We start from the raw sequence: 12,091 nt of genomic DNA, 5'->3' as shown, positions 1-12,091 counted from the left end.
ACACAGTGGAAAAAACAACCGTGAGGAGAGAGAGGGAAAAAAAAAAAGCAAACTGCTAATCTGATTCGTTTTCTGGGCATGCATCGTGGCCTACGGCAAAATTGTATAGAGTCATGTTGTCAAATCTTTTTGCAAGGGTAATATGGAAAGTTTGGAAGGAATTTGCTTATAGGCGTGATTGATGGAAATGTTGTGCAGGTAAGTCTGAAATATGGGTGAGAAAAATCCCACTTTTCTGAAGTACTGTAGTAAAGCCTGTAGTGATTTTGTTCGAATACTGAGGTGGTTTAATGTTTTCTTTTTCTTTCTCTCCAATTTTATGCTTTCAACACTTGGAATGGAAGAAAGAGTAAATTAAAAAAAGCCATCAAGGGGTAAGAACATGAATGTATTGCCCTCAAGGCATAGCTAATGAAGGAAATATTGTTTTCCAAGACCAGGGACTGCAGATTAGTCTGAAATCTCACTGGACAACACTGTGTCCAGGTCCCAGGTTTTTTGCCTTATTTCTCAAATCTGTCAGTTTTTATTTAAGCTTGAGCTCTGGTGGAAACGGCATCGTTATTCTTCAGGTCACTAAAACCCGTTGGACCCGTTTAACTAGGAAAGCTAAGGCCTCCTTAGAGTTAAACCTGGCGAGGGGGGTCAAGGACAACAGGAAGAGCTTCTTCAAATACATGGCAGATAAAACTAACACCAGAGGCAATGTAGGCCCACTGATGAATGGGGTGGGTGCCCTGGTGACAGAAGATACAGAGAAGGCAGAATTACTGAATGCCTTCTTTGTCTCTGTCTACTCTGCCGGAGGCTGTCCTGAGGAGCCCCGTACCCCTGAGGCCCCAGAGGAAGGCAGGGCAATGGAGGAGTCTGCCTCAGTTGATGAGGACTGGGTTAGGGACCAGTTAAGCAATCTGGACATCCATAAATCCATGGGTCCAGAGGGGATGCACCCGCAGGTGCTGAGGGAGCTGGCTGAAGTCATTGCTGGACCGCTCTCCATCATCTTTGCCAAGTCTTGGGAAACGGGAGAGGTGCCTGAGGACTGGAGGAAAGCAAATGTCACTCCGGTCTTCAAAAAGGGCAAGAAGGAGGACCCGGGCAACTATAGACCGGTCAGCCTCACCTCCATCCCTGGGAAAGTGATGGAACACCATATCCTTGGTGCCATCTTAAGACATATCAAGGACAAGAGGGTCATCAGGGACAGTCAACATGGCTTCACCAAGGGGAAGTCGTGTTTGACCAACCTCATAGCCTTTTATGAAGACGTAACAAGGTGGATTGACGATGGCAGAGCAGTGGATGTGGTCTACCTTGACTTCAGCAAAGCATTTGACACCGTCTCCCACAGCATCCTCATGGCAAAACTGAGGAAGTGTGGACTGGATGATCGGGTAGTGAGGTGGACTGCAAACTGGCTGAAGGAGAGAAGCCAGAGAGTCGTGGTCAATGGGGCGGAGTCTGGTTGGAGGCCTGTATCTAGTGGAGTGCCTCAAGGGTCAGTTCTGGGACCAATACTGTTCAATATATTCATCAACGACTTGGATGAGGGAATTGAGTGCACTATCAGCAAGTTTGCTGATGACACCAAGCTGGGAGGAGTGGCTGACACGCCAGAGGGCTGTGCTGCCATCCAGCGAGATCTGGACAGGCTAGAGAGTTGGGCAGAGAAAAATTTAATGAAATATAACAAGGGAAAATGTAGAGTCTTGCATCTGGGCAGGAACAACCCCAGGTTCCAGTACAGGTTGGGGAATGACCTGTTGGAGAGCAGTGTAGGGGAAAGAGACCTGGGGGTCCTGGTGGACAGCAGGATGACCATGAGCCAGCACTGTGCCCTTGTGGCCAAGAAGGCCAATGGCATCCTGGGGTGTATTAGAAGGGGGGTGGTTAGTAGGTCCAGAGAGGTTCTCCTTCCCCTCTACTCTGCCCTGGTGAGACCTCATCTGGAATATTGTGTCCAGTTCTGGGCCCCTCAGTTCCAGAAGGACAGGGAACTGCTGGAGAGAGTCCAGCGCAGGGCCACAAAGATGATTAAGGGAGTGGAGCATCTCCCTTATGAGGAAAGGCTGAGGGAGCTGGGTCTCTTTAGCTTGGAGAAGAGGAGACTGAGGGGTGACCTCATCGATGTTTATAAATATATAAAGGGTGGGTGTCACGAGGATGGAGCCAGGCTCTTCTCGGTGACAACCAACAGTAAGACAAGGGGTAATGGGTTCAAGCTGGAACACAAGAGGTTCCACTTAAATGTGAGAAGAAACTTCTTCTCAGTGAGGGTGACAGAACACTGGAACAGGCTGCCCAGGGGGGTTGTGGATTCTCCTTCTCTGGAGACATTCAAAACCCGCCTGGACGCCTTCCTGTGTAACCTCACCTAGGTGTTCCTGCTCCGGCAGGGGGATTGGACTAGATGATCTTTCGAGGTCCCTTCCAATCCCTAACATTCTGTGATTCTGTGATTCTGTGACTCAAGTCCTGCAGTTGTTCTCCTACTTCTGGTCTACAAATAAAATAGATGATGCTGATCACGTTTACTCAAGAGTGAAAATTAAAGGGTTTGTTTGGACGTCTGCCCACTGACCCGCAGTTTTCACCAGGATACTTTCAAATTGCATCCATGAGCTTCTTTTTATTGCTCAGACCGTAGTCTTCTCCTTGGAGGTAAACTCAACGACCAATTCTTTCCTGATTTCACAAAAGAAAATGCCATGACAGTTTCCAAGGATTAATATTTTTTTAATTCCTCTGCTGGAGGCTGAACTCTCCCACACATGAAAGTGTGATTTTCTTTCTTTTTTTTTTTTTTTTTTTTTTTTTTTTCCCTGAGGTTCCATGTGTTTTCACTCATAGATTTAAACAATTTATCATCCCCTTTGGTGAGCAGCAGCCCTTCATGGCAATATATCAATGTATCTTACAACTGTACTTTAAAGGACTGCTACTCACCATGGGTGATGAGAAATTCTTTAGGTCTCACTTTTACCAGTAGAGGTGTTTGTAAGGATATAGAAACAATCTGGTTACAGCAGAACAAGGAGAGGAGAAGAGAGGAGGAAGAGTTGGAGAGTAGAAACTTGATTTCTTAACCTGTTATTATACCTTCATTATTTGCAAGTTTGAGGGTGGAATCAGAACCTCACCTACCATTGACCATTTAACAAGGATCTAAAATATTTAATTGCACATCCCTACTCCTGCCAAACACAATCAAATAAAAAATACCCGTCAACTGAAATATTATGACGTCATGTGCAATGATACATGTTAGGGTTTGGCAGGCCAGTGCAACCATAATCTAAACTGACTCTACAGCAATCCAGTGCTTTACTCCTCAACTCTTTTCTAACATATTTTGTATTTAGTGCACACAAAATCCATTTATCTCATTACTCTATAGGGTAATACTGTTGGGTAATACTGTTTTTTAAGCTTCCTATTTTTCATTTATTTTCCGTGTAGCTGGCACAGAAATTTTACTAGAGGGAAAACTTTAAAGTCAGGACACATACCTGCTTCACCAATAATATAGTTCTCCTCACCTATAATAGTGCTCTTGTTCTGTGCTGAGGCTGTCAGGGAAGGACTAAAGATAGATTATCCAAACTCATTTTTATAGGTCACCTGGCAAAAATACAAAGGAGAGGTTGGTTCTCAGCTCTTCTGCCCCACCTCTCCCAAATACCTTGGACGTCTAGGTGGGAGAGGCCTCATCAACTCTACTTTTCCCACTTAATTTTGACATTATTCTCATTGAGTAGTTTTATAAGAAGCTTAAATTAAATTGTTTCCTATGACACTTACGCTAGAAAAGCCCCTTTACACCCTGCCAAGGGATACGTAAATTATTTCCCACAGTTTACCTTTAAGGAAGGGGCAGGTGGGGAGAAAGACAATGAAAATTTTTGTTGAACCCCTTAGGATGCTGGATTTCAACACAGTGCATTCATGTAGTTGCAGCTAGAGATCCCCAGGGGGTTAATTCTAACTACATGATACCTATTTTGAGCCGTTATTTGTAGGCGAATGTGTGACTATGTTCTCTGAAGCAAAAGCAGAACTCGTCAGCCTTTTAGAAACTGGAGTAGATGCTGAAGAATCCAAGCTGCTGTTTATACTGAGCCTGGACTTACTACTCCGCGTAATTTCTTATCTCTGCCACGGTTATGTCTGATGCATATTACAGGCAGCTAAAATGAGATTATGACAAGGGTTAAGCACCTGGGTAGAGCATTTAGTGTTTGTTGAGCATCCTTGGACGCAGCGACCTCAGAGGAAGACACAAGCACTCAGTACATGACAGGATATAATATCAGGATATGATATTCCTTTACCTTGAAGACAATGGGAAAATTCTCATAGATTTCCACAGTACATCTGGTGAGAAGATAATTACCTGTTTCTTGTGGGAGTACCACATTGTTTTATCTCGTTATTCGTGATCTCATTCTTCTAATTGTATGGATTTATGAAAACACCACTGAAATCCTTCCTTTCTATTCCCCAGAACACTGTAATCACGGTATTGTCACAAGCTAAAATGTTCCTTCCAAGAATTACAGGATGAAATTCTTTTGGCCCTCACCGTGGATAAGGTCAGGCTGGGTAATCTTTGAACTTCCTCCCAGATTCATCAATCTGTGAATCAGTTTCTCTCACCCAGACCAGAACGGTCCTTTCTGTATGAAGGAAATATCTTAAGCATTGCTCCAGATATAGGTTTTGCATTAAATAAGTAGTTATTGATCTCTCCGTATCAATCAAGGTCTTTTCCTTACTTTTCTTGAAATAAATTGACAGTATATAGATGGAAATGGAAAGCCTTTATCAGAACAAGCTACAACTTGGTCGTTATCACTGTCAGGGTCTCAGGCTTTGGCATTGAGTAGATTTTCGGCAAGAGACGTAACAGCTCAGAGGTGTCTTGGCTACTACTCGCTAAAAATGGCTAGTCATGGTCCATGTTGTCACTTGGGTACTACAGCAACACTTCTTTTCAAGGCAGTTCCTATTTTCTTTTACTCACCAAGAAACAACATCGTCCACAGTGCTGAACCACGGATTGGAAAACAAGGATCTCGGAGTTCTGATCCCAGATCTGAAGCTGATCCACTGTGTGGAAGGAATCTCTTTCTCGCACCCATCTGCGTGATTGATTAATTAAATCAGTAAATGAAAATTGAGAGAGGTAGAAGTTGTGTTTGCTAGTGCTAGAATCACAGAATGTTAGGGAAGAAGTTTTGAGAGAATTGTAATGTGTGAAGAAGCTTTGTGTAACGGATGAATACTGGGATTTACTTCTGGCTTTTGCTTGAGTTGTGTGACTGCAACGTCAGTAATGCTGTCAGACCTGGTGCATATGCTGGTTTTTATTGCTGTTTTAAAGCATGCATCATTTCCCCCTCTCAGCTGCAGAGAATCTGGTCCTGCCAGTGGACGATTTATAATCTCAGCTGGTGCATCTGCTGCTGGTCTGTCGGTTCGGACCCCCGTTCCTCGTGCTCGCCTCGCTGAAGAAGCCAAAGCTGAGCATCAAGATCCAAGACGAGCTGAAAACGGAGTGGACAGATGGAAAGGTTTGAACTGTATTCCAAAGGAAAAGTTTTACTCAGGCTGCTTATCTTTCTTAGTGTGATTCGGAGGAGCAGCTGAGGGAGCTGGGGGTTCAGCTGGAGAACAGGAGCTGAGGGGAGACCTTCTGATCTCTGACCTGCCTGAAAGGAGCTTGGAGCCAGGGGGGGTCGGGCTCTGCTCCCCAGGAACAAGCGCCAGGACCAGAGGAAACGGCCTCAAGTTGCGCCAGGGGAGGTCGAGGTTGGATCTGGGGAACAATTTCTTCCCCAAAGGGCTGTGGGGCATTGGAACAGGCTGCCCAGGGCAGTGCTGGAGTCACCATCCCTGGAGGGGTTGGACAGACGGAGATGAGGTTCTCAGGGACATGGGGTAGTGCCAGGGCTGGGTTAACAGCTGGACTTGACGATCTTGAAAGTCTTTTCCAACGTAAATGATTCTATGATAGTAGCTTTATTTGGGTGACAGGGCAGCTTCTCCTTGCTTCCAGTAACGACACTCTTAGCAGCAGCGATGTCACGATGTGGCAGAATCATCACAGTGGGAATGCAACGTACTCATGCAGCTTTCTTTCAATGAACTTTTGGGGAAATTAAAAGAGTTGAGTGCTTAGGCTTGAAGTTACTCTTCCACATGTGTGAGGCAGAAGAGTCAAAAGACTACCTGAAGTTATTACTCTTTCTCCACCCTCCAAAACACTGTGTTTTCATCTGGAGATACACTTTGTGGTAAATCTTGACTTTTTGTTGAAATTTCTGCAGAGGTCGAACTCCCTAGTGACAATCTTCAGAGAAGACACAGCAAGTCCAAGACTGAATCTTCCCTTGTGCCTCCGCTCATCAACCGGCCAGGCTCCCACTCCAGACCCGTCCTACCTCCCATCCCATCCGGGCGGACGACGACCAACCCTTGATGGCCGCTACCGGCCACGTCTTCATCTTGATTACGCTGAATCTTTCCATCTAACAGGAATACTGATTTTGATATATTTCCCTTCAACAGAGTCTGTCAAATATTATTTCTAAATCCATTTCTGATTAACTCTCCCCCGAAAAATGTTATTTATTTATAACTTTATTAAAAAGTAATTTCTGTACTTCCCAAAGCTGGAAATTATTTCCCCAGGCACTCTCAGCTGGGAAATGGCGTAGAACTTCTCCTAACAGCCACATGACCGTATCTTCCATTAATTTCTCTTTTTCCTCCCCCTCCTATATTATAAATTTAATTGATGTGTGGAAGCATCAGGGCCTCTGATAAGATTGTCTGTATTGCAATACTAGTGATTTACTTTCAAGAGGGATTTTGTGAAATGTTCAGAGTTAAGCTGGGAGTGAAAACTAGTTCCAAGTCTTTTTTTAATAAAATACGGTTTTTTGAAGGGATGAGATACAATTCTTTGATTTGCAAGTGTTTTTAAACTACCTAGTAAGGAGTCATCAGAAAAAAATGATTACAGTTATTGAGAACAAGCTGAAGCTGTAAGTACTATGTGAAGATTCGTTTTTCTGTATGTGGAGCAGAGCTCTGACAAGTAAATAAAACTCTTGAGTTAACGTTTGTCCTGATTAATTTTCATTACCATCTACTTACAGAACAGGTAGTTGGAGCCCCTTTGCTTTTCGAATTACAGCGTTGGTCCTCGAAGGTCTTTGTGTGCACAGAAGAAATCACTTGTTGCCACCACGTGGAGTCACGTCCATGGAAGAGCTCTGGTTTCTTTCATTATGCATGCTCGGAATGTGGGTTTTCATTGTTTAAGCAGGATGAACTGAACGAAGCAACCCAGCTCGTGGTAAGTAATGGATTGATTCAGATAGCCCGACCTTGAGTTCCAGTGAAGCCTGTAAAACAACTCAGGCTTTTATTAAGCACTTTCCATCTTAGCAGCTGACTATCCTCCTGCTGAAGAACAACAGCTCTTCCGAGGCACCGGGTTTTTGTCATTGATTTTTGGCAGAAGAAAAAGCAAGGCTGATCTGCAGCCTGAGTTCAGGTGGAGTTCATGGAATGAATGGTTTGGGTTGAAGGGCCCTTCCCAGCTCCCCCGGTGCCCCCCCTGCCATGAGCAGGGACATCTGCACCAGCTCAGGCTGCTCAGAGCCCCGTCCAGCCTGGCCTGGGATGTCTCCAGGGATGGTTCACCCACCACCTCTCTGGCCAACCTGGGCCAGGCTCTCACCACCCTCAGGGCCAACAATTTCTTCCCCATGTGTAGCTGAAGCTGCCATTTCACCCTTAGTGGGTTTTTTTTGCCAAAGCAGTTGAGTGAGGTGGGTACCCGACTGTCACCGAATAACTACCTAAGCTCCAAGTTTCTTCAGCAAATCCCACAGGGCTCTTCACGGCCACTTTTCCTCTATAAATACCTTTGCAGAACTTGGCCTGGCTGTCACAGTTGATTGACACGGATGCTGATGAGTGTAACAGTTCTTGCTGGTTTACAGCTGATGGTAGTTTTGCCAGTGGTGCAATTAATGAATAATAATTAATGAATATGCACAAGGTGACTCGTGGTGATCACACCTCCTTGCTTAAATTGGGAAGGTAATACAGTACAGATAAACCAATTTTCTCCTGGACAAAACCCCTCTTTAGGCCTTTGTGTTGCAGTCGGGGTACATACATACATCTGGACTATAACAGTAGCGGGTGATACCCCCAGTCACTTCAGCGTCATTTTCTTTTTGCTTCCATTCCTACCCAGTTCTTCAAGCCAAAACCATTTCCACAATCAGCCCCAGCTCTCCGCTCATCCCTTGGAGCAGTTTTTCCCTTCAGTGTAAAACAGAACAAACCATGACAAGTTCTGCCTGAATCGTGCTGATTTTCCTCTGCTTGAAGTCGGCAATCCTGCAAAAGCCCAGTTCATCCTAAGGAGTGAGCACAGCGATTCCAACTACTCATATTTAGAGGAACAGTCTTAAATATTGAGCTCTCCAGTGCAGAAATTGTGTCTTTATTTTGATTATACAGAGCTGGGCATAGAGGTGGAGTATAAATCAGTTGCTCTTATTTCCCAGTTGTAAAAAGAAATCATTTGTTCTTCTGTGAGCTGGGTATTCGTTCGCTAACTTGCATTTGTATCAGACAATAATGTTGGAAGAGAATGTCCTATTTTGCAATCAGTTTGGGCGCCCCTGAGCTTTCAAATATTTCCAAATGTGGTCTTGGGAATAAGGACCTTGCGTGGAAGCAGGACGTGGGATTCGAAAAATACCAAGGAGAAGCTGAATTTGCTGAAGTCAATTCAGCAAAATACTCAGTTTCTTGCCTCCCTTAGGTTTTACTTCTACACACTCACTCTCTTCCCACTTGCCAGCAGACCACAGATTAAATTACTCACCCAATTTACGAGGTGCCCGAAACATCTGCCCTTTGCCTCCTGCACCCCGAAGCGCAGAACATCTGGCCAAGTCTGAAGATTGCGGAGACGCAATATTTACATTTCATTTAGCAGATTGCGAAGTTTTGCAGTTCGTCGGTTTTAGTTTAGAGCGTTTATTTTTGGCTGGAAGTACAGAACTTGTAACTCGGTGCCTATGTATTTATAGACTGGCAGATAAAAGCAGGGCTGTTTCGGGGAACTCTGTTTTTATTGGCAGGAATTGTGTTTGGATTACAGCAGAGTAACACCTTAAGTTAGTCACAGTCAAACAAGTCTCCCAGTCTTTGAATTTTACAGAGCAGGGTATAACAAGCTGTTTAATTTCCCTTTTTTAAAAATTAAACATTCAATAAAATCAGTAACTGGGGTTGCTGCCTTGCGAATGCAAATGGTTTTACCAGCCGGAGGATGCAGCCGCCCGCTTATCGCACGGGCCGTGTCGTCGCCCTGTGTTACATATTGGGAAATCAGAGAGAAATTCCACCAATTTGTATCTTTTTTCACAGGGATCGGATCAGTCCTGCGTCTCTGCTCGAACGCCGGCTGTTTGAGGCGAAGCACAGAAGACCGCGCTGATGCACAAGTGTTTTGAGAAGTCAAGGGCAGCTCTGATCCTCATTCCTCCCTGTGCTGGTTCGACTGAAAATGGGTTCATTTTCTTCACGCAGTTCGAAACCTTTCTTTTTCACAGCTAGCACGGTCATTCTTTAGACTTCGTTTGAGAATGAGAAGGTAACACCCCAGCACAGAGTCAATGGTTTTAATTGCTCCGCTCTGAGAGCCAAGGACACGCTGAGCTCTGCCCACAGGTGCGAGGCAGCGAGGAACCGGGGATGGATGGGGCAGAGCTTGACTGACATCCAGACTGATCAATTTGAGTATTCCAGCCCATTAGCATCATGCTAATTATTTAAGGAGAGCTGGGACCTTCCGATTGGCTCTTCCACTATCTCTCTGCCTTCTCGGGCGCTTTCTCTTGCGCACGTTGTTCTTTTTTCTTTGCTCTTTTTTGTTGGAGCCGGGGTAGATTTTTGGTGCAGGACGTTTCATTCGGCTTTTTGCCATTTTGCAGAGGCCTCTGGCCTTTCTGCCTTTTTCCTCTCTTTTGGATCAGCTTTGGGACCAGGTGCCGTTTCCTGGGACTGGCTGCTCAGCATGTTTGTGAGGAATTGCCTTGAGTATCTTTTATTTCTATTTTATATATATATTTATTAGTACTGTGTTAGTATTTTGTTGTTTTATTAAACTGTGTTTATCTCAATCCAAGTTTCTCCCTTCCCTTTTGATTCTCTCCCCTGTTAGGAGAGGGTGAGCGAGCGGCTATCGTGGTTGTATTGCCAGCTTGGGTTAAACCACCAGGAGCAACGTGGTAGGAGTTAAAACACACACGCAGGACAAGGAGCTGCCGAATTAAAGAATAACAGGTTCGTTAGACACAAGGGGACGGGTGTTTTAATACAGACCTGCGCCTGACGGAGAGGATATGAAGTTTATTAGCCAAGAATTTGATAAACGGCTCAGTGGAGCCTTCCCAAGGGGCTGCAGGATGGGTTTGTGAGTAGCTGCTCCTGGAAATGCGCGGAGCAGATTGAGCGCTGGAGGCCGAGATGCTCCACGGACAATCGGCGCGTGGGCAGCCAGGGCAACCTGCCGTCAGCCGGGTGGAAGATGGGAACACCAGACACGTGGTGGCTTGGATTCTCCAGCACCAGCTCCCCAAATTAGTGGCTGTATTTAAAAAAAAAAAAAAAAAAAGGATGCAAAATCATTTGGTTTGATACTCTGACCTTCATCTCCCTGTCTCCCTCCTCCACTAAATCCACTCGTATGGGCCCTGGAAATCCTAGAAGCTGGAAACCACTGGTAGAGGCTTGACTTACTGGGGAGACCACTGCGAATCCGGCAGCTGCACCTTTTCATTTTTATATATGGTTTTTAAGCATGTTCTGTAAACAGAAAGGGAATAGTTGCCCGTGTTGACCAAAGAGCTGTTTATTTCTCTGCAGACCGCGCGCATCCATTTCTAAAAATACCTCCCTGAAGCACCACGTCAGGGCCAGCAGGGCCGGCTGCCCCTCCACCTCTGCCGGAGCTTATCTAATGGAATATGCTGCATAATATGCTGCTAATTTGGCAGCTGTCAAAATGAATTGTATATTTTTTTTTTAACAGAGTTGCCGCTCAGTGTGATTACACCAACTGCCCGTGTTTCTCTTTGCATCCCCGACTCAAGGGAGAGACGGCGAAGGGCTTGAAGGAGGCTCGTTAGGTCTTTCCTTGGTCTCACCCCACACTTCTACAGCGTCGCTTCGACAACTCCAGCCCTGCAAACCGCTTTGTGTCCCCCGTCCATTCACCAGTCATTTCCAGCTGTGTTTGGGGTCACAAACCTTCTCCCCGTGGCCCGTGGGGTTGGAGCCCCTGGGCTGCTCAGCCCTGCGGACCCTGCCGTAGCTCTTGCGCTAAATCTTGCTTCTTGGACATACCCTTTTGGTAACCTGAACAAAACATTTCAAGCTTCCGAGATATTTTTTTTTTCTCCCTCCTGTAAGGCGGAGGGAGAGGAACTCTTGTAGCTGAGGGCAAATTTCGTTTTCCTACAGGGAGGAGGAGGCGGCTCCTACATTTTTATCACGCGTGCTTTTTCCTGCTCGTAGCTCAGAGCAAGTAGAAGCATGAAGGTGTAAATCAATGTCCATCATGGAGACATGAAGGCTCCACAGTGAAAAATGCCTCATGTTGAGGGGCCTTCCAAGAGAAGAGATCTCTGGGCACCCACATCTTCATTCCCCAGTGCTTTCTTGGCTGGTAACAGAGACCCAGAGCGATTAGTCCCTGCCCGGAGCAGAGGTGGGGTGGCATTTTAAGTCCTCCAGCAGGAAAAGGATGGTTTTCCTTATGTCAGAGACTGTGGGATTCAAAAGGAATCACAGAACCGCAGAATCCCAGGTTGGAAGGGACCTCAGGGATCATCTGGTCCAACCTTTCTTGGCACAAACCCGGTCTAGCCCAGCTGGCCCAGCATCCTGTCCAGCCTAATCTTAAACGTTGCCAATGTTGGGGAATCCACCACTTCCCTGGGGAGATGATTCCAATGGCTGATTGTTCTCATCGGGAGAAATTCTCTTCTTGTGT

The 12,091-nt window shown here is 45.6% G+C and overlaps 1 protein-coding gene across 1 annotated transcript in view; it reads left to right on the top strand.

Moving 5' to 3' along the window:
• Positions 1-6,481, top strand: part of LRGUK (leucine rich repeats and guanylate kinase domain containing) — a 55,728-nt gene extending 49,247 nt beyond the window's left edge. Inside the window, exons 19-21 of the mRNA XM_065653692.1 lie at positions 345-374; positions 5,407-5,573; positions 6,330-6,481. Coding sequence (XP_065509764.1) covers positions 345-374; positions 5,407-5,573; positions 6,330-6,481 — 349 coding nt within the window. The remainder of the gene's footprint in view (positions 1-344; positions 375-5,406; positions 5,574-6,329) is intronic.
• The last annotated feature ends 5,610 nt before the right edge of the window (positions 6,482-12,091 follow it).

This window comes from Caloenas nicobarica, chromosome 1 (assembly GCF_036013445.1).
Source record: "Caloenas nicobarica isolate bCalNic1 chromosome 1, bCalNic1.hap1, whole genome shotgun sequence".
NCBI classification, from domain to species: domain Eukaryota; kingdom Metazoa; phylum Chordata; class Aves; order Columbiformes; family Columbidae; genus Caloenas; species Caloenas nicobarica.
This window is presented reverse-complemented; position numbering and strand designations above follow the sequence as displayed.